General features: G+C 39.9%; 1 protein-coding gene across 14 annotated transcripts in view; it reads left to right on the forward strand.

Annotated features, from left to right (window-relative positions):
• GRIP1 (glutamate receptor interacting protein 1) overlaps positions 1-23,048 on the forward strand; it is a 694,619-nt gene that overhangs the window by 588,130 nt on the left and 83,441 nt on the right. For 5 of the 14 annotated variants that reach the window (XM_054696249.1, XM_037514040.2, XM_054696248.1 and 2 more), the window contains 4 exons: positions 6,057-6,212; positions 6,856-7,011; positions 17,621-17,807; positions 18,375-18,520. In XM_054696249.1, coding sequence (XP_054552224.1) covers positions 6,057-6,212; positions 6,856-7,011; positions 17,621-17,807; positions 18,375-18,520 — 645 coding nt within the window. The remainder of the gene's footprint in view (positions 1-6,056; positions 6,213-6,855; positions 7,012-17,620; positions 17,808-18,374; positions 18,521-23,048) is intronic. The other 9 variants (XM_054696252.1, XM_054696251.1, XM_037514037.2 and 6 more) reach the window with 3 other exon arrangements.

Below are 23,048 nucleotides of genomic sequence, written 5' to 3' on the forward strand. Positions count from 1 at the left end.
GTTTACTCTGCTTCATCTTCCAAATACCCTTTTATAAGCCATAGGCAATATATGTAAGACTCCCAAATAAAGGAAAGAAATAATAAGAATGTTTCAGAGAATTTTAGCTGTTTGATTTTTTTTTTCAAGCCTTTGGTGTAAATTCAGTGTGGAAGAGAAGGGGAATAATTTGACTTCCTATTATTCCTATTGAATTTCTGCTCTATTTGAAGTGAGTACTACTTGGATGAAGGCAAATAATAAAACCCCCACTTTTAAAATATATACTTACAAGGTGAGGATTAATAGCAGATGCTTTTAATTAATAGCAGATGCTCAAATGTTTTAGGAGAAAAGTGGTTGTATGAAAGGCTAGCATTCTCTGTAGTTTGTTCGCCAGAGTAGGGATTTATTTTTACCATTCTGATCAAAAATCTTCTGTAGGAGAATCAGAATATTTTGCTGCATTTATGCAATAACAAGTGTTGACTAGGGGATTTGTGCTTTATGTGTTGAAGCTCACAGATGCGCTTGAAATGAAACCTAGTAAGAGAAAATGAACTTGGAGCCCAAAATCAACTGAAAAAAGGGCTCTCCAGAGAACATTTGGTTCCAACTTCACCTCCCTCCTCTTCCTTAAACCAAGTGCCCTCCTTTTCTATTCCTTGAATTCACTTCCTTGAAACCTCACTAGTACTGCCAGGGGGGCCCCAAAAGGAAGAGAGCACATTTCCGTATGTTTACAAAGAGAACACTTTTCTCTAGAATCGAAATTTTGCTTATAAGGCGGTCATTGGCATCATGCATCACTCACCTTCTCAAACACATTGCGCTTTTCCACAGTTTGAAAAAAAACAAGAGGGACCAGATAATTTTCATACTGAATGAGTCAGCTGGATGCAACCTTTTTAATTAAATGGAGCTTAGACAGCCCTGGAGCTAATGAGAATCTCTAGTACAGCATTACCTTTTATCAGATTTTAATTTTACACGTTGGAGTAGAAAAATGGTGCAGCATAGGCAGGTTATGAAAAGAAATCCAGCCTCATTTGAATGGAAATGATAAGGAGCTACAGGAAGGTGAGGTCCCTGGGCACACGCGGGTCCTGTCAGGAGGCCCGTGGGTCATCCCCACACTCTCCCTGGGAACAGAGATGTCTAAAATTCCAAGTTTCTTCTAAATTAATCTGAAGTCTTCATTGAATTCAGGGCACAGTAGGTATAAGAATACATACCATGTATGCTTTTTCAGAGTGATTTTTCTTGGAAAATTCTAGTGCAGTGAGTCAGAAATAGGTAATAGTCCCCTTAAAAATGTCACTGTCTCTAGCAACCTCATTCCACCCCCTTTTATTTGTCCTGTGCACAGATAATACATAGTTCAAATAGTTTCCAATTTGTGAAATATTAAATACTTTCACCTGCCAACACAATCAAGATGGATTTATATACTAAACATGTGGGGACCAAAAGCAAACTCTTTTTCTTGACTGTGGAAAGACCAATGTGTGATCTTTTTGATGGGTGAAGATCTAGTAATTTAAGTAATGCTAGCTTGCACTTTTGACCCTATCATACTCTTTTTCCACAAGAAAGATGTGGTTATTTTTTTTAAGAACTCTGATGCCTGAAAAGCTTGCCTTATATCTCAGGGCTAGGTGGAGATACACTTCCCGAGTTTTGCATAGCAGCAAAACATCCACCATCGTGTTCTCAGGGAAATGGAGAAATGTGCATATCATCTAGGAATAAGAAATTAGCCATGCCTTTTGCTGTTAAATAGCAGCTTTGAAAAAGCCAACAAGAATGTGTTTTTAATGAGGTTAGCAATTGTTCCCACTGAGGGTCTTTGAGAGACATAATCATGATTGAAGGAAATTGAAAATGGAAAAGAAAATCTAAGCTGAGTCACGAGGTTGAGTACATTTCAGTACCACCAAGACCCTAACTTTTGAGTTCCAGGAGAAACCACCAAAGCAGCTGTTGCCAAGACCGTAGGCAACTGGGTGGGGAAAAGGGTGCGACTAGACAGAACAAGTACACTCCACATCAGATCAGATCCCTCTGAGACTTCACCAGTGATGTCTCTATGGACTGATGCGAAGAGTGTTTTATTTTAACTCTCTGTTTACATTTTATATTTTATAACCTATTATATAGTATGAATTCACATAATTTTGGTAGGTGAGGGTCTAGTAATTTAAGTAATTCTAGCTTGCAGTTTTGATTCTATCATACTATTTCCCACAGGAAATTTACTCATATGAATACATTAAAAATTTACTCATATAAATAGGAATATGTAAATATGACTATAAGTATAAACTTGCATGCTATATATAGTATATACCTGTAGTATGATTTCAATATAAATGTATGATTTATGTGTAAATATATTTATATTTCAAGCTACCTGGAGCAAGTGCAGGAAGAGGTGCCCATAGATGGTGACAGAAGGCAGGAACTCCAGAGTCAGGTTCCAGAGCTTTAATTCTGGCTCCACCACTTAAGCAAATTACCCAACTTTTCTATGCCTCAGTTTCTTCATCTGTAAAATGGGTGTTATCATAATACCTTTTTCATTGGCTTATTGTGATCATAATCTGAGATAATCCAGGAAAAAGCACATAGCACAATGCCTAGTATACATTGGGTGCTCACTAAAAAGTGGGGCCATTGAATGGGAGAAACTTTGCAAAGTTTTGGCATAGTATGCCAAAAAAGGTAACATCTTATTTTTTTTAAACTCCTGAAGTACTGACCTAATGCATGAAAAAAGACCAAAACTCTGAAAAAGAATGATTGGAGGGCAGGGCTATCAGATGTCAGGGTTTTTTTATAAACCCACTGCATGAGTGTCACGTATACTACCATAAAGCAATAGATTTGGAGTATACATCCAAAATAGGCAGTAGCTGGCTTTGCTGGGTAACATTATTTGTTGGACATCTTTTCTATTCATTATCCAAAGTATATGCAATTCACTTTTGTTCATTCTTATATCATTTCCGTGTCTTAATTATTTCATATGTATGGAGATTTCAGTTCCCAATAATAATTCAAAGTCAAGGTAAATATTATGACCACATTTAAGCTGCCTATAATAGTTGGTATAGTGCAGGGCACATAATAAGGGCTAATAATGTCTTCCTTATAGATTTACTTATTGGGCTTGCAATCCTTAAAAATGCCCAGTAATTTGCAAAGCACTCCATAAAGAACTGGTTCAAAATGTGAGTGTAGAATTCTGAAGTCCACTCACTATACTTCTTTGAAACTCTGACAATACTCTGTAAAGAGTACAAAGAGTAGTTGTAAATTAGCCAGATCCAGTAATGAATGCATCTTGCTAAAAAGTCTTCTTGCACTCTGCTAAGTAGAATGGGAATAGTGAGGGATAACTCTCTAGGGACTTTTCTGCAACAATTTTTATCATGAAAATGCTACTGCCATGTGGACATGGGCACACTGGCTGATGTTCCTATTCATTTATGCATTTATTTGTTTTGGGGATTTTTTTGTGTTCATCAGGTATGTACTAGGCATTGTTCTTTTTGCTATAATGCATCTAGGGAACAAGACAGCATAGATTCCTATTCTTATGGAATTTACATTCTAGTATAAAGAGGCATACGTTAGAAATACATTAAGTAAAGCCATTTCAGAAAGTAATAATGCCATGAAGAATATAAAACAGTAATGGGATAGGGAAGCCAGGAAAGCCAGAACAACCTTTCTGAGGAGGTGGCACCTGATCTGAGATGTGAATAAAGGGAAAGAACCAGATATGCAAGAAAAATATTAGAAGCAGAAAGAATAGCATGCGCAAATGCCCTGAGGCAGAAAGCAGGCTTTCTTGTTCTAAGAACAGACATAAAAGCAATATGGCCACAACAGTCAGTGATGGGGAGAGCCATTGGAGAGATAATTAGAGTGGTCACACTGGATTCTCTTTGTAATTGCACCTAATTGAAGTAGCTTAAATATGTGTGACATGATCTAACTTAAATACTTAAAAGGTTCTCCTAACTGTGTTGTTGACACTGCAAGGTGTATAGGCCAGACATGAATCAATGAGCCAAGTCTAAAAGTGGTCAGTGATCTAGGTGAAGGAGATGGTGGCTTGAATCTAGAATTTTAGATACAGAGATGGAGCCCAGACGAGAAGCAGCAGTGGGGGAAAGGGAAAAGGCCCAGATGTTTTCAGGTTACAAAGTTATGGTGGTTGTTATCTAAGTATTCAGCAGAGTTCTACAATATTCTCTAAAAGTGTCCAATGAGTGAAACTTCTTTAGAGATACATCTATTTCCTTTAAAAGATTATTTGTAGACAAGTAGCTAGAAAATAGGCAGACTCAGAATTATTAATAGTAGCTCCATTGTTTGTATTCTGTGTGCCAGCACCCTGCTAAGCACCTTTTGTGCATAATTCTAACAGTCATCATAGGTGGTAAATGCCATCATGATCTCCATTTGACGTATGAGGAAACGGAGGCTTAGAAAGGCCAAGTAAATCGCCAGTGTCTTATAAAGAACAACCAGAGCCCAGCTGGCAGTGAACTGCCCATGCTAGTGCTTTGTTCCACAAACTCTCTTATTCCAGAAAGAATGTGAAGTGGCCTGTGAAGCTGAATCACATATCATATAACTTCAGCTCTTATCTAAATGACCCCCTTTGAACAGAGTATTTGACCATCCTACATGAATAAATACCTTAAACAATTCACATATAAGGCATCTCACATTGTGATCACAATAGTAGAAAGAGATAAATTCATGGGTTATTTTTAACCCTTGAAAATTGTTAGGCGCGCAGACCTCTCCTGCTGCCCGCTGCTCCCCTCAGCAGTGTATTTCGTCAGTCTGCCTGTTCTGTTCTCCGCTCTGGCTCTGGTGAATTCTCTCACCCTCCCGTGCTTCTGACTGTACCCAGTGCTTGTATAAATAAATAAATCTTTAAAAAAAAAAAAAGAAAATTGTTAAATGCAAATTCTTTACCAAACATAGTAACATACTTCAGTACATATCAAACATAGTAACATACTTCAGAGCACTAGATAGAAAATCAAATCTAAACAATATTGAAATTCCACGTCATGAAACTTTTGATTTTTCCAGTGTTTTAATTTATGAAAGATATGTACATAGTACAAATATCAAAAAAGAGAGAGCTTCATTCCCACACCAATTTGCTATGGATATGTTTTCTGATGCAAACTATAGTTTCAATATCATTTTTAAAATATAAATGAATAAAAGATGAACAATATTGAAAATAGAATAGAAACATGATCAGTATCTATTTTTAAATAAAGGGCACACCAAAAACTTGAAATAAAATATTAAAATTTTGTAGCCTCTAGAGAAGATGTAAAAACAAGTAAAAATGTTTTGAGAATTAAATATTTCTTTCAAATGTAAATGCATTTTTTTCAAAAATACCCCCAAAATTATAAAATACTGATATTTTTATCATTTTCTTATTAGGATACAGATAGGATTTTGATATTGGTAGATAATTAGAGCAGCTTATTATTGAGGAAGTCAAGTCCAAGTGATAAATCAAGGTGTAATGAAAATGTCACAGCAGTAAATTGTGATGTGTGACTAGGTAACCATTTGAATCGTAAGCCACCGTGATTTATTGTTCTTTCTTTCCTTTTTCTCAAAACAAGTGCTTCTAACTGGCCAAGATTTGCAAATCTTTAATTACTAATTGTGTGCCATAGATCTTTATAAGGTTGACTTTTAAGTTAAAAAAATGTTTTTAATCTCAGCTGTGAAGCTCAGGGGAGATTAGAAATTGATTCACTAGTCATTTTAAAAGGAGAAAAAAAATGACTGGGGAAGAACATGCATTATTCTTGGGAAGATGAAAACTTTCCATCCCTAATGTTAATCATCTGTTTTGCTGACCACTGAGAAAAGGGCAAAGCCAGTAGATTTCTTTTTCTTTACCAGCAGCTTTCATTTCTGTTTCACTTTTAATTTGTGCAATTCAGTTACTTTTTCCTCTTTTTTTTTTTTTGGTTCTCTGTTTGTTTTTCTTATTTCTCATCATCACTTCATATGGGCAGTGAAAATTCAGAGGAGCGACAGGCAACCTACCTGGGATTCCTGGGCCAGCAACCACTGCAGCCTTCACACCTACCATCACTTTAACACGTACCACCCAGATCACTGCAGAGTGCCAGCCCTGCCAGTCCCGAAAGCGCCTCCTCCAAACAGCCCTCGTAATGTTCCAGGCTTTCTCCTCCTGGTCTCTTATTTAAAATATTTCTCACTCCTTCCTCATCTAACTCATACCATATTTGGCTTCATTGGGATTGTGTGTGTTTTTTTTTTTTTTTTTTGTGGTAGTAGTTTATCATTTTGACATCTCCTAAGTCTTGCTTTTCCATCAGAGAACATTTGTTGTTAGGAAAGGATGTAAGTGTTCACAATGTTTTATATATGGTCAGGAAATAACAATTCAGAATATCGTACAGTATTCTCAGATCGTCTTTCTGTATGTGAAATCACTGCTAAAATTCATGTCAGAAAATAGCTATGAAAATGAGACTGTATCTGGTACATTGAATTGTTATTGATGGAGAAACTTGTTTAATGTTTGCTTGCTTGTTGCCAAAAGCCACCTTCAGAGAGCCTCTCTGTGTTCACCGTGCTTATGAGGATCGTGCTAGCCTCGGCAGTTCCAGGCTCTTGTGACTCAGATTCTCAGTCTCGGCAGCTTCTGAGACTCGGTGTCTATGGCTGGGTGTCCACTATCCCTTGCTCTGCGTGATATGTGTCTTTTGTGTTGTTGCTGGTTGGCAATGGTGGCAGGCTCACGTCCCGCCTGAGAATGCTCTGTGCCAAGTCTTCACTCTCTTACAGCAGCTTTGGTGTCTTCATCCTTCTCTCCTACCTCCATGAGTGCATACAGCCTGAGTTCCCTGAACATGGGGACTTTACCTCGAAGTCTCTACTCCACTAGCCCACGTGGAACCATGATGAGGAGGAGACTGAAAAAGAAAGACTTCAAAAGCTCACGTAAGTGGAACATTAGCTGGTCTGTTTTGCCTGGAGAAAACATGTGGGCCAGTTAGAGGTTTTGACAAACCAAACCCTATAGAAAGAGTAGTTTACAGTGACCAGGTACATCCTAAGTAGCTCACAGCTCTACCAAAACCTGCTATGATATCCATTGTCTATATGATAATGATTGCAGCACATATAGTTTCAGACTGAATTTGTTCATACTGTCTTTGCCTACACTTCGTATTTGAATTTTTTTCTTCCTCTTTTGAGCTGATGAAATAACCAACCGCTCTAACAGTGGAAGATTAGGAAGATTGTAAGGATGCTTGTTTATCGCTATTTATTCTGAAAATATGAATTCTATATTCTGAAAATACGATCTTTGGGGACAGCAAAGCACCAGTATACATGAAGAGATGTAATTAGCTTCTTACTCTTAGATAGCTGGCTTTATGTATATAGAAAAAGGGAGAAAATACAAATCATTCACTCCTAAATTTCTTGTTTCTGGTAGAGATCATAATCTGTCATCATGACTACATGTTTTGAAGGAAAAGAATGACTCTGTTTCCAACCAGATCTAATCATAGTCTATAGAGGTTTAAGTGTTTCTCAACTTGGAGGTCCCACGTGGTGGTAATGAGTGTGATTCCTAAATAAACCAAACCCAGATACTTGAAGGCTGGTAGTGAAGAATGTTCCTGTGAGAATGGGAGGATGGACCTATATACTTTTCACTTTGCCAGAAATGCATCTTCACAGGTGGATCCATCACCATGTCTACCAATGCCACCATCTTGTGGGAAACCAACCCCCACCCACACTGGGAAATTGTCTCTCCATATTATAGGAACTAAAGGCTCCCTTACCAAGAAAACCACTGCAAAAATAGGCCTGCTGCTCTGCTTTATTTATTTGGGTTTACATGTCCCTTAAAAATAAGGAGATTTGTTATCTATGGTATATGAATATGACAGTACATTTGAGCTTAAGAAAATAAAATGTTGAATTTAGTCAAATGAGAACTAGGAACTTCTAGATTGATGCTCTTTTTTTTTTATCTCACTATAGAGTAAATCATTTATTCTTGGAAGAAACTAGTTGCTATTGTTTTCTACTGAGGTAATGTTGGTTTACAACACTGTCTATGATTCAGAAGTACAGTTTTACCCCCTCTTCAGTTGTATGTTACCACACTCAAGAAGCTAATTTAATTTGATACAGGAGATCGGTCTGAGCACAGACTCTCCAAGCAGCTGCCTGGGTTCTCATCCTAGTGCCATTGCTTTCCAGCTGCAGACCTGGAGCAAGTTTCTTAAACTCCTGATACTTTGGCATCGTTAGCTACAAAGCGGGGATAATTATAACACTTACTTCTTTGGGTAGTTGTAAAGATTATATGAGAAAATAAATATATTCTCACCACTTAAAGGGATATGCAGGACAAGAATCACACTCTAGACTATGTTAAGAATATATATATATATATATATAAAACCTAATAAAGTACTCTGAGATATATACACACACAAACACACATAAATATACAGATATACACACAGGAACAATATCCTAATATATATTAAACTCTTTTGTTAGCTATTTTGAGCTGTTTAAGTGTGTGCTATTATTTCTGAATCTGTATGGCTTATGTGAAAATCTGTTGACTTCGCTCTCAAATTTAGGTAGTTTCCATAATGTTACACTTTGGTATAATACATGGGTCTTCAGCCTCCCATATAATGACTTTAGGGTTTGTGGTTGATGTTTATAGATGGAATTTTTTACACATAATGACTCCACGTGCAAATTCATCACTGACAGAAGCAGCCTAACAACTCTCAGCAGGAAAGAGCAATTAAGACAAATTCATTAATGTTTGCATTGTACTTCTGCTTCAATGGTTAAATATTTGTTTGTGTTAGGTGAGACTTGCTGTGTTAAGGACACTAGTGAACACAAATGACTGATAGTACGTGTGGCCATCTAGGTTGATTTTTACACATCTTGGAGATTGTCGGAGGGCACAGAGGGGAGGCCACACTGTCCCTGACACTCATAACCAATTCAGATTCTCCATTGAATCAGCACAGTATTGCCCAGCATAATAGAGACAAAAACAGAAACCTGGTAGAAGTAATTTCTCGCTGTTTGTGTTTGTTATGGATTTTAGCCATCAAGCACCACTGATTGTCTGTCTACCAGAATATTTACAGAAAACCATGTTTTATGTTTTAACCAAATACTTAGGTTCAAAAAGCTATGAACTTTTAGTCCCATTTTAAAATCACTGAAACAAGTAATAATAGTTTTCCAAATCAGACTACAAATTCAGGATTTAGTCTTTACTCTTTTTTTTTTTTTAATTGGCTTGGCTTAAACTTTGTGTGGTCACATTAGATGTAAAGGTATTTCCCAAATAACCGATACTAAGTTTTATTGCCAGTCGCACTATGCCCACCAAATAAAGTGGTTTATTTCCACCACTTTATTTATGTCTTTATTCTGTGCCACGATTTGCTGCCCTCTTTCTAATACTTATGTTTCCATAGCAACCAGGCCATTTATATGGATGGTGAATCATGGCAAAGTCACAAATATAATAAAAAGTCTCTTTGCTGTATTGGTGCTGAATTGATTCCAAAGCCCGCAAAACAGAAAAAAAAAATCTAACATATGTTTAGAAAGAAAGGACATGGACTAGAAAAGAATGAAATCTTCCCACATAGGTATTAAAGCATTCAGCATCATTGACCAAAGGGGGTAAAAAGCAGGAAGTCTGTAGCATGTGTTACAGGATAAAAGCAGGCCAGGACCATGTGCTATAGAGAGAATGAGTCTCCCAGCGCTGAGCTTGAGAAGTGTCACAAAGACACGGGGGCTCGCAGAGCCATGTCACAGAGGAAACCCTCTCGGTCATGTCTTCTGGAATCCTGATGACCTTTAGTCCAGAGTCAGGCTGCTCCTTGTTCTGCTGCGGAGCCCAGTTCCCTACCATCACCCCATCCTCCCCTGTGACGGCGATGAGACAGAGCTGTGCCTCTGACTAGCTCCCCCTGCTTTCTGTTCCCGCCTCCTGGAAGCCAGCATCCATGCTGCCTGGGCCCAGCCCCCCTGAACTGCGGCGGACACTAGATGATAGAGCACATTTCCAGGATGCTTGTTGCCTCTTTTGTCAACACCACTTACTACTAGGGAAGGCAACACTAAAAAGAGCTGAAAGGAAGAGAATAAGAAAGCCTAACGATGTTTGTCCCTTCCACCTACATCTGAAAAAGGACAGGAAGACCAAGGCAGCTAATGGTGAGCGTTGTATGTGACCACGCAGGAAGGTCTTGCAAGAGATATAAGGGGAGCCCCCTCCCCACCCCAGTGTGGAGAAGGGAGCAGAACTGGATCACAAGGGTGTACAATGTGTGGCCCACAGCAGGGTTCAAATGTGGAGCCCTTTAACACAGGCCTTAAATGACAGGCTCAAATGATGACAAACTTGGTATGTTAATAAAACTTTGAGGCTATTGCTCTTTGTACTTTTAGCATACTTTTCATATCTAACAATAATCCTCATGGCCTTTTACATTAAGAAACATTTGACAGCTTTTTAAACTTTAGGAGGTAACCAGCTGTCTGGCTCCTCCCCTTTACTTACACCAGGAAAGGCAAGAATTGACAGAAGCAGGGAGTCATTTCCCAAATATCCCAGGGTTGTGTCCAGGACCCTCCATATGTGGATGGGAACAGGGCAGAGCAGAGACAGGTCCTGAGCACAGCAGGGGCACACACCAGTTAGCATGTCACATCACCTTCAAACACAGCCCAGCAATACAGTAGTCTTTCCCATCTTCAAGGTGAGGAGAAATGGACTCCCCTCAGCCCAGAGCCCAGATCCTGCAGAAATATCTGCTCCTGGAGAGAGAGGCCATCATATAATTTTTTAAATTACAGGGTTATAATTCATAAATCATCTTTATTTTCTTTTGCTAGTTGACCACATTAAAGAAACAGGATGATCAAGCTCATCTTTTTCTCCTCCGAGTAAAATTGCTTGTTTTTCCCTCTGACTTCACATCTTTAAACCTACAATTTATCTTTTTCATATCTAGTAGTAATTTTCAAGACTTTAATATGCGTGAGTAATAGTACATACAATTTCAAGTGAAATTTTACTGTTTCGAAGAATAGCATCCAATGTGTCAGAGGACTTACGGAGTTAATTACAAAATCCTTTATATTAGATTAGTTATAAAATTAGAAAGCCAATGTTTAATATATTTTTAATCCTAAATTAAATATACTATTAATTTTAATAGTATAAGCTCTCGGGAGCTTATAAATGTAATGATACCAACAGTGTTAGTACTTACTTGTTTTCAAAACCTTCTAGAGAATGAGATTCCTACGCTATCTCTTTGAACTGTTCCAAAAATTATAGCAAGTCTCTCCTTTGAGAAGGTCTTTACCTTATTCCTAAGCTAGTTCCTTCTACTACCATTAAACTTACCCTTTCTTCTTGATTCTTTCTCAGCTGGTCTAAAATTCAAAAATGGTTATTTAATGCCAATTAAGTAGTCTGAAAATGTATACCAAATCGAAATCTCAATGGATAAAATTTTAATATGAACCTACAAAAAGATTCACAGAGAGTGAAATTCCTTTGAAGTCCAAATAGTTCACTTATAAGATGGATGGAAGTATCTGCCAATAGTAGGTGTTGTAATTTGATATACCTGCCTGCTATGAGGACTAACATGTAAGAAACACACCTCTCCAGATCCATGTGGCAGGAAATGATATTTTCTGCTGGTTTTATGCACCAGTAACAAAATGTGTGACCTGGAGAACAAAGTCTGGTCATATCAACAAAGGCACTAGAAAATGTGGTCTGATAGTCCATATGTCAGACCTTGAGCTCTCAGTCTGCCACCCATAGAAAGCTTAGGGTTGCATGGAATGCACTGAATGAAGGAGGGGGGAAGATTAATGCTATCTACAGAAATCCTGCTGAGACAGAACAATGATAGTACTTCAAAAGCAGAAGTGCACTTTTCCATACCCTGTCTCTGCCATGTCAGGTATGATGCTGGCATAGTCTACACAGTAGACAACTTTGGATCATAAAGAACATACATCTTCATGTTCTTTTTTTTTTTATTTTTATTTTTTTTTTCTGTTTTTATTTTTTTTTTTAAATATTAAATTTTATTTTTATATTCCCCCATACAATTGCAAACGCCCCATTCTGACCCCAATCCTTCCCCTCCCGCCCCCCACCCCCCAAAAGTGTCTCTGGTTCATAGTTTTTTGTTGATTTTGATTTTCACTTTCTTATATTCATTTTCCTGGTCCCTTATTTAAGTTTTCTAGATTCCTGCTATGAGTGAGACCATCCGGTATTTTTCTTTTTCTTTTTGGCTTATTTCGCTGAGCATGATCCCTTCCAGTGCCATCTATGTTGCTGCAAATTGCATGTGTTTATCTTTTTTGAATGCTGAGTAATATTCCATGGTATATATGTACCACATCTTCTTGATCCAGTCATCTATTTTTGGGCATTTGGGTTGTTTCCAAAGCTTAGCTATTGTAAACAGTGCTGCTATAAACATAGGAGTGCAGGTGCTCTTTGGAATTGATGTTTCTGTGTCCTTTGGGTAAATACCTAGGAGTGGAATTGCTGGATCATATGGAAGCTCTATGTTTAGTAGGTCCAGAAATCTCCACACAGCTCTCCATAGTGGTTGGACCAGTTTGCACTCCCACCAACAGTGCACAAGAGTTCCTTTTTCTCCACATCCTCGCCAACATTTGTTGTTGCTAGTTTTTTTAATATGTGCCATTCTCACTGGTGTGAGATGGTATCTCATGGTAGTTTTGATTTGCATTTCCCTGATTACAAGTGATGTTGAACATTTTTTCATATGTCTGTTGGCCATTTGCATTTCCTCTTCAGAGAAGTTTCTTTTTAGCTCTTTTGCCCATTTTTTGACTGGATTATTTTCTTTGTTGTTGCTGAGTCTCATCAGCTCTTTGCAGATTTTTGTGATCAGTCCTTTATCATTACTGTTGGGTGCAAAAATGTTCTCCCAGTTGGTGGGGTCATGTTCTTTATGATAACTCAAAAGAATCTACATGAAATGTTGATTGGAAAAGGAAAATGTGGATATCACAAAACTTGATTCATTTCTCATGTATTTAGCATTCATTGACTATTCTAGGCACTGTGATTTCAGAGATGGAAAGATCTGATCCCCATCTTTAAAGAACTGAGGGTCAAGTGGAGGGACAGCCAGGCAAATAAAAACCTGATAAATGCTGAAACAGGACTGTGTATTAGAAATCTGGAAATGTAAGAAAATAATTACCTAACTCTGCCTGGGTACGGCCGGATAAGGGACAATGAAAACCCAGGAGAAGGGCAGAAAGGGCAGAAGACAATAGTCTCTAAGATGACCCAGAGGAGTGGAAGCAGGCCTGGCACACGTGGTGTGAAGGAAGCATAGAGGAAGATGAGACTGGATGGGCAGGAGAAAATGATCTTGCAAAGGGACTTCTGTGCTCTGCTAGAATTGAAAAGACTCTAAGTATAGGCAGCCCTTGAAAGATTCTAAACAAGGAGATGACCTTTATGTATTGGCAGAAGAGGCAGGAATCACTGATTCAAAGTCCATGGAGTAATCTACACTAGCAATGTTGAGACCCTCCTCTAGAGGAGTAGATAAGTTTGGGTTCTTCATGAAGAGAAGGTTAATCTTTCAAATATGTGGAAAATACTGGCCATAAGAGTATCCAGAAGCATGTATGTTAGAATTATTGAAATAAAAATAAAATCCCAAATTAAGATACTGACAGTAATGAGAAAATAATATTATACAAAATATATTTCATTATTATTACGTAATTTTTATTGACATAACACTGATTTACAACACTCTGCATGGCTTTGGGGTACAGGTTCACACCTCTTCAAATGTATTGTTACCACACCACACCCAAAACCAAGGCATAGATCATCATCATCATCATAGGGTATCAGGCCCCCCCTTCTTTGTTCTACCCACCTCACTCTCCCCTCCAATTGCCTCAATTCTACAATCAGATTTCTAGAGATTATTTTATTTTAGTTTTATCAAGTTTTATACAAGATACATGATTCATGAGTCATCCTGAAAAGACTTAGCAGTTTACCAAACTTGAGACAGTGGGGAGTTGTGAGTCAAAGACTGCTTTTAGATCCTGAGCCTGGGGAACTATAAACATTATGATCCTATTCATAGAAATAATGGCAATGAGGAAGAGAAGATGATTAACTCAATTTTGGAAATGAGGAGTCAATGAGGCATCCTTGGGAATGAGAATATCCATTCAGTGAGGAAATTCGTCACTGGAGACTGAAAAAAACTACAGAAGATTTGAGAAGATACATGTTGAGGTCATATTAAAGAAGCACTGGAAGTGAATAAGGGAAAGAATGAGACTAGAAATGACAGGTTTAAGGCAGAACTATGGGGAACTATATATGTGGAATGCGGAAGAAGGCAAAGGAGCTAAGAGGAGCTGAAGAAATAAGAAGCTAAGGACAAAGTTCCATCCAAATTGAGAGCAATTTCAGAAAAGAAGGGCTGGTCCCCAAAAAACAGTTGAGTGGAGCTGCAGAGGGGTTGGAGCTGATGAGGCTATTGACTGGCAATCAGGAAGTCATCAGTGACAGGATACCCAGTCAAGGGTGAAGGACATTGTAAGCATTTTCAGAATTAGTACAATCTATCGAGAGAGGTCAGAGGAGGAGAGGAGTGACTAAGAAAGTTGGGAATAGCAGCAAGAGAGAAGTTTTAAGGCAGAAAATCACAGAGGGAGTAGAAAAGAACAGTATCAAAAATACTAAAAGGAAGCATTTGCTTGAAGTGCAAGGAAAGATACAGCCTCCCGAAGCAAGAAGAAATGGTGGAGAGAATAGAAAACAATAGAGAAATTGAGATTGGGAGGTATGTTGTATCAGGAACTCTCACCATTGGTTGCTTCTTTTCAGTCTTGTAGGAAATAGTTTGACCCTGATAAGGGTAGAAGTGTGTGAGACAGATCCTGCGAGGGATTAAATAGGTGCAAAAATATTACACAAGAGGGCCTCCCTGGTGGTGCAAAGGGTAAAGACGCAACCTATAAAGCTATCCGCAGCCACTGCAGCAGGAGTTCGATCCCCAGGTGGCCAGGGAGGAACCCACATGGCACAGCAGACATCTCCTGTTTCTCCCACTGCTCCCCTCAGTGGATCTGCCTGTTCTGTTCTCTACTCTGTCTCTGGTGAATCCTCTCACCACCCCCACCTCTGGCCTTTATCCTGGTTCTTGTATGCATAAATAAATAAATCTTTTAAAAAAATTACACAAGATTCTAGGGCCCCAGAGAGAATAATGTGAATTAGTTCGCCTTCATCTAGCACCCTTCATCAACTTAGAAATAGCAAGAGAGCTGGCCAGGCATTATCAAAGAGTATAGAGTATTGGAGCAGAGAAAGTCCCATGAGGTTGAAGAGTCTCTTATACGAGCAGATGTAGCATTGAAATGGTCACCACAGTCTAAATGGAGGATCAGAAGAAAGGATGACACTTAGAGGCAAAGGGCAAAGATAATGGCTTGGAAACTACTCCCAGGGGAAGGGCTCTCAGGTTTCCCACTCCTTCCTCAGTGTCTGCAGTGGCTCTGTTTTTATCTGGAATACAAAGGCATCTCTTATATGCTTTCACATGAAGAGGGGAGAGATTTGTTACTTAAAATGTTGTTTGAAAACCAAGGGCCTCCCTGGTGGCGCAAGGGCTTAAGACACAGCACTATGAAGCTATCCACAGCCACTGCAGCACGAGTACCATCCCCAGCCGGCCAGGGAGATGACCCTCATGGTGCAGCAGACCTCTCCTGACTCGCCCACTGATCCTCTCAGCAGTATACTTCAGTCAATTCACTTGTTCTCTTCCCCACTCTGTCTCTGGTAACTCCTGTCAACCCCCATACCTCTGGCCTGAACCCCAGTTCTTGTATGCATTAATAAATAACTCTTTAAAAAATAAATAAATAAATTGTTGCTTGAAAACCACTAGATTGGGAGCTAAACGAGAGGAAATAGGTCCAAAAGTCATAAAGAAGAGAAGAGAGGAACTGGGCAAGATGGCTAAAGGATACGGAATCATCAAGGTGAATTCAGACATTGAGATCCTGGAGTTCTACCCATTTTAAAGGAAGATGGCATCCAACATTGCTGGCTGGAAGTTGAAGTGTGGGGTAGCATTCTAGATATCAACTGAGAGCTGAAGAACCATGAAGCCAGTGTTAGAAGATTGTCAAAATGCTGAGGACAAGAAAACCCTACAGGTAGAAGAAGTAAAGAGTCAAGTACTGAAATCAGTGAAGAAATAGGTAATTTTGAAAAGATAGAAAACTGCTATGGAGTTGACGATGAGGCAAAGCAGAAGTATAGAATTGGAACTTTAAGTAGGAGTTGTTGACATAGAGGGAACAGGGAGTATTATAAGTGCTTCGCTCACCTTGTCTCTTGCAGGGAGAGTAAAAGAAAATGACTTCTGGTTGGAGAGATTTTGAGGCATAGGGTATCATCAGGTTTCAACTGAAGTAGGTGGGCCAGAATACCCATATTGGGGGGGAAGTAAAAGTATAGTTTAAGAGCCCGCAGGCAGCGAGCTTGCTCACAGGAGATCTATGGGTGCATGGATCCCAGGAGAGGCAGAGCTGAGGGAAAGGCACCCAGAAGGAGAGCAGCCCTATCCTGACTTGGGCTGGGGATGCAACAAGGTAGAGATGTGTGCCAGGGGGTTCAATGGACACCAGAAAAGTGAGTGAAATAGAAGCTGAGAAAGAATAGGGCTGAAGAGACCACAGTGCGGGAAAGCAAGAATGTAGAGTTAAATGACTCCATCTTGCCAAGTCAGTGCTGGATTTAACCCAGATAACTAGCACCTCACCGCTCCAGACCAAGCCTTATGAGGTTTCTTCAAAACTAGAGGTCAGTTTGTAAAAAGTTTAAACCATAAATGCCAATCACTTTACATGGGAAAACAAAAACATTAAACCAGACCTCTTTTTCCTAGCTAGCAAAGAGATAATGACTTATGACTTAACCCAGGTCACCAGCTGCTTGCTTAGTGGTAGACCCAGGGCCAGAACCCAGGTACCCTGAGCCCAAGGTCATCTCCTTCCCACTGTCCCACAACTGTCCCCCACACAGCGGGGTAGTTATAGGGAGGGAGCCACACTGTACTATGACTGAATAATTACAAATATTAGGAGGTTTCTATATCTTATTCAACTCTGACTAAACTTTTTGCTAAAAGACCCAAATATAACCTCCCATCATGCCAGTGAGCTCCTTTTCAAGGACATGATCTGTTTTAGAAATGCTACCATTTCTGGGCCTCCCCGGTGGCGCAGTGGTTGAGGCGCTGGGTTGCGAGGCTGCCGGCAGTCTCTGTAGCGCCAGTTCGATCCCCGGCCACCGGCGAGGGTCCCACAAAAAAAAAAAAAAAAAAACCCTAAAAAAAGAAAGAAGGAAATGCTACTATTTCTGGTATGTACTTCTCCCTAAAGTCAGTCTTCTCCTTGTTTCTTGTTCCTCTAGTGTCTTTAGCCTCCAGCACGGTGGGCCTGGCCGGGCAGGTTGTTCACACAGAAACCACGGAGGTGGTGCTGACAGCAGACCCTGTCACAGGGTTTGGAATCCAGCTGCAGGGAAGTGTGTTTGCCACAGAGACTCTCTCTTCACCACCTCTGATTTCCTATATTGAAGCTGACAGCCCTGCTGAGAGGTGAGACAGTTTCTCTCCCAGCTGCTTTTTCTGCTCTGCATCTCTGGCAATCTTTGAATAGCTAATAAATTATTGAAGAGTCCTCAGTGCAGGAAATGCAAGACATAAACTGTTCTGATAATAAAATGTTATGTTCTTGACCAGGTTTGAGAAGAATAAGAGCAAGGATGCCTTTATCCAGCAGATTTTTGTCCATCAGGGGCTGGAGGCTATATTAATTAAAAAAGAAAAAAATCCATAAAAAATTATCTGAAGTTCAGACTTTAATAATTTCTCTGCCATGGGGGAATGTACATTCATCACTACTACATATTGGTTCAGATCAGATTATAACAATACCATGGTGCTGAATTATTAATTAATTCTCTGGGCTACATCAAGCTTCCCCTGCTCACATTAGTAGCCCTGAAATGCAAGAGAGCAAGGCATTGTATTTGCCCACAGCGTTGAATAACAAGACTAAATGGTAATGCTATTTGGCAAGAATCAGAGGTAGATTTTGCAATTTAAGTTGAAAATAATTTACTCTCTCTCTCTACAACCTCTAACATATGATTCTAAATTTAGATGTGGGGTACTGCAGATTGGAGACAGAGTGATGGCTATTAATGGAATTCCAACTGAAGACAGCACCTTCGAGGAAGCCAATCAGCTCCTCCGAGACTCTTCAATCACGAGCAAGGTCACCCTGGAAATCGAGTTTGATGTTGCAGGTATGATCGCATAATCTGCATCAGCACAGTCAGGAGTGGGCTGCCTGTGAATTATATGGGTGATGTGGCAGAGGGGGAGCTCTTTTTTGATATACTGAATATGTCTTTGTTTAGGAGGTTTAGGATGTCATTTTGAATTGAACATTGTTTTTGTATTATTCATTAAAATGTCACTACAAGAACAATTGAAAATAAATGTGACAAAATGAATAAGTAATGGCTGCTATAAAGGTGATAAAAAAAATCGTGTAGCCTTTACTCTTCCTGACTTTCTCCTATATGCTAGAGAAACCATATTCTTCAGTCCCAGGGACAAGAAGACCCTGTCTTTGACCCTTCCCACTGCATAGAATACATGAAAATTCTGTAGAGAACAATGAAAATTCATTAGGTGGATTTATATAAGCCCAGTAGGTAAGTATTTAGTGTCTAGTGATAAAGAGAAATCGCACTAGACACTTGTTAAAATGACAAGGAAGTCTTTTTTTTATTAAAGACTATTTCAATAGACATCAAGACTTGGAAAGGGAAGGGAGGTGGAACTCAACTTCAAAACCAGCAGGTGCAGGTGTATGACTTTAGTGATTGGAGGAGTCCTTGTCAATACCTAACAGGTGTGTGGATTTTAGTTGATGCTAATTCCCATTTAACCAAGTTGCCTTCATTTAGCAGAATATTATCTTACAAACCCAATGACCTTTGTTGATCAGTAAAGATAAGCTTTGGGGGGGCCTTCCCAGTGGCGCAGCAGTTGAGCGCTGGGCTACAAAGCTGTCCACAGCCTCTGCAATGCCGGTTTGATCCCTGGCCGCCAGCAAAGGTCCCACAAGGTGCGACAGACCTCTCCTGCCGGTCCCACTGCTCCCCTCAGCAATGTGTTTCGTCAGTCTGACTGTTCTGTTCCCGCTCTGGCTCTGGTGAATTCTCTTACCCTCCTGCACTTCTGACTGTACCCCGTGCTTGCATAAATAAATAAATAAATCTTTAAAAATAATAATAAAATAAAGATAAGCTTTGGGACATAGGGATCAGTGTCCCAAGAAAGACTTGCTGAGAGTTTACAATAAGCCAGTCGCTCTTCTGTGCAATGAGGATATAGACAGGAAAGAAGAAAAAAAATCCTTGTCTTCATGAAACTTGTATTACAGTCATACAGAGAGCTGATTTAACTTAACAAATATAAATGTAGACAGTAGTAAGTGCTCTGGGTAAAATTAAGCAGAATGGGAATTATAGAATTACTGTGGGAAACTGTTTTTGTAGGGTGATTCTCTAAGGCAGAAACATGTAAGCAGATATTTATTTATTTATTTATTTATTTATTTATTTATTTATTTATTTTAAAGATTTATTTATTTATTTATACAAGAACCTGGGTACAGACCAGATGTGCGGGAGGGTGAGAGGATTCACCAGAGACAGAGTTGGGAACAGAACAGGCAGAAATATACTGCTGAGGGGAGCAGCGGGCGAGACAGGAGAGGTCTGCCGCGCCATGTGGGACCCTCGCCCGCCGGCCGGGATCGAACTGGTGCTGCAGAGGCTGCGGACAGCTTCACAGCGCAGCGCTCAACCACCTGCGCCACCAGGGGAGGCCCTGTAAGCAGATATTTAAAGATTGAGAAGGAGCCAGACATCTTAGAGTCTGAAAGAAGAATTCCAGCTGTAGGGAACAGCTATTGTAAGATATGAGCTAGAGTAAGTGTGGGAGATATGAGACACATTCTTGCTGGAGTGTGTATGGGACTTGGAGGTGGGGACAGATTTGGGTTTGGAGCTGGGGTGGGAGAGATTGGAAGCAGCCAAGTAATGCAGTAATGCGCTTTCCCAAGTGCCTTGGGAAAGAATTTAGATTATATTCCAAGTGTAATGAATCACGAAGCATTTTATGGAGGGAAGTGAGATAACCTGATGAATGTTTTGAAATATAAGGAGATAGTAGAAAAAAGGAAAAAAAAAACCAATTAGGAGATTGTGGCAGTTGGAATAGGTAAGGAATGTTAGCGACTTGGACAAAGTGGCACTGTTAGAGATAGTAACAAATAGTGAAGTTAGAACCTGGGTTGAATCAGGACTAACAGCTAGTCTATGGATTTGATATTAAAGATGAAAGACAGGGACGATCATGGATGAATCCTATGGTGTAATGTTGAACAATTAACGGTGATATCTCCAACTGAGAAGATTTGAAATGGAAATTTGGGGATAACAAAAAGAATTCTATTTTAGACATGAGTAGGCAAATCCACTGCAATACTAGGAAGAAAGGACAAGCATATTCATTCCTTAGTTCAAAAGACCATTAAGGAGCAGCAGTTACTAAGTGCTAGGCTCTGTGCTATGTTCAGATCATTTAAAGAGAAAATAGAAAAGATCAGTATCTTCAAGGAGCTCATCCAATTAGATAAAGGCAAGAACTGCTAAAAGATAAGAATAGACTTGCTAAATGTGTGTTAGCACTAAAATGCAGAAGGAAATGCCCAGGAGACTGCAGGCAATACCTCCTGCAGCCTAGGATTGGGGGTATGTGCTAGGGAGCAGGACTGAGGCGGAACCACCCTGTCGGTGATTGTTAAAGTCCTTGGAATAAAGGAGGCCAATAGGGAAAGAGTTGGGGGAGCAAAGGGACTGAGGAGGTGCCCCGGCCTGAGAAGTACTAAGATTGAAAGAGAAAGGGCGCTAACAAAGGGATAGAGGAGATGCACTGAGAAGTGGGAAAATCAAAACAGGTGGCATTTTGGAAGCCAAAGAAAGAGTTTCAAGGCAAAAGTCACTATCAGTAGTGTCGCAGAAAACTCAAGTGAGCAAGCGAGGCAAGAAACGTCCATTGGATTTGACAATTGGCAGTTAGGAAGAGGGAGATTAGAGGAGTTTCAATGAATTGGGGGCCAGAAGTCACACTGCAGTGAGAGGAGTTTCAAGGACTTGGAGGCCAGAAGTCACATTGCAGTGAGCTGAGGACGAGGGAGGGGGTGGAGGCATACAGACCAGCTAGGTTTATTGTCTGCTGAGAAATTGGATTTTGGAGGAGGATTTTCCAGGATACAATGTAATGAATGAGTAAAAAGGGCTGGGGCTCTGTGGGCTTTTTAGAACCTCTGTGGGCATTTGGTTATATATGGGGTGCCTGACTTTATATTGCCTCATCCTCTAATTACTGGTTTTTCAGCCAAGGTCAATTTTGCCCCAGTGGCATTGGCAATGTCAAGAATTTTGCTGTGGATGAAAGGAGATGGACCAACAAATAGAGAGGTATTTGGAGTTCAGAGGGATGTTATTTTGTTATTTTGTTAAGATTAGAGAGATGCATAAATGAAATGAATGAGAGAGAAAAGACATAATTGTGTAACTGGGTCCCAAAAGAAATGAGAGGGGAAGTTATCTAGATAACTCGTCTAAGACAGAAAGTAGAAAATATCTCTGAGTTTGAAAAGAAGGATGTAAGAATATAGAAAATTTTCAGCTGTGTTTAGAAATGTTGTATAAATGCTGTCAAGCCAGGGTGAAAGAAAGGGTCAACATTTAGGGGGTTTAAAAGAATACTGAAGGTTTAGAACAAGGACTGAGGAGAAATGAGTGAGGAAATACATGTAAAGGGATACATGTAAAGGGATTTTCAAACTGGTGTTGGACCAAGCAGAGTCCCAAAGTCCCAAGCAGAGTCTCTAAGTTTATAGCAGTGTCGACCTGCTGGTCAAGTTGATTTTTGCCAGGATTCCTCGGTTGCTAGCCAGAGCAGAGACAGTAGATGATAGCTGAAGTCAGAGGCTGAGCTTTCCAAAAAACATTCAACAGGAGAGCTTAAGTCACAGAGGTTCAAATTGTTGCACAGATTGAATAATTATGATAATAGCATAAAATTATCATGATACTATCTATTAAATGCTTACTCTAAAGCATGTCACTTTTCTAAGCACCATGTGAGCATCAGCTCACTTAACCCTTATAACAGGTTACTATAATGGTGGCCCCAGAAAACTGAGGCCCAAGGAGTTAATTGTCGGACTCGCATTTTAACCCAGGCAGTCTAGCTCCAATCTAGACCAACAGTCTAACCACTGCTCCTATGCTGCCGTGTTTGAAAGAATCTAGAATCTGAGGGGACTCCCTGGTGGTGCAGCGGGTTAAGTGCAACACTGTGAAGCTGTCCACAGCCTCTGCAGTGCGGGTTAGATTCCCGGCTGGCCAGGGAGCTACCCACATAGCACAGCAGACCTCTCCTGTCTCACCCGCTGCTCCCCTCGGCAGTGTATTTCAGTCAGTCTGCCTGTTATGTTCACTGCTCTGTGTCTGGTGAATCCTCTCACCCCCTCACCTCTGGCCTACACCCCAGTTCTTGTATGCATAAATAAATAAAATCTTTAAGAGATAAAGAATCTAGGTTGGAGAGGGAATCAGAGGATCTGCCTGATGGACTGGAAGGAAAGGGAAGACTTTAGGAACTTTAGGAAGAAAATGGGTATAGTGAGAGAAAGGAGGTAAACAAGGTAATGACTTGGAAATTGGGGTCTAAGTGGTATACTACAGG

Source organism: Talpa occidentalis, unplaced genomic scaffold (genome assembly GCF_014898055.3).
Source record: "Talpa occidentalis isolate TD23 unplaced genomic scaffold, MPIMG_talOcc4v2.1 talOcc4.16, whole genome shotgun sequence".
Classification (NCBI taxonomy): Eukaryota; Metazoa; Chordata; class Mammalia; order Eulipotyphla; family Talpidae; genus Talpa; species Talpa occidentalis.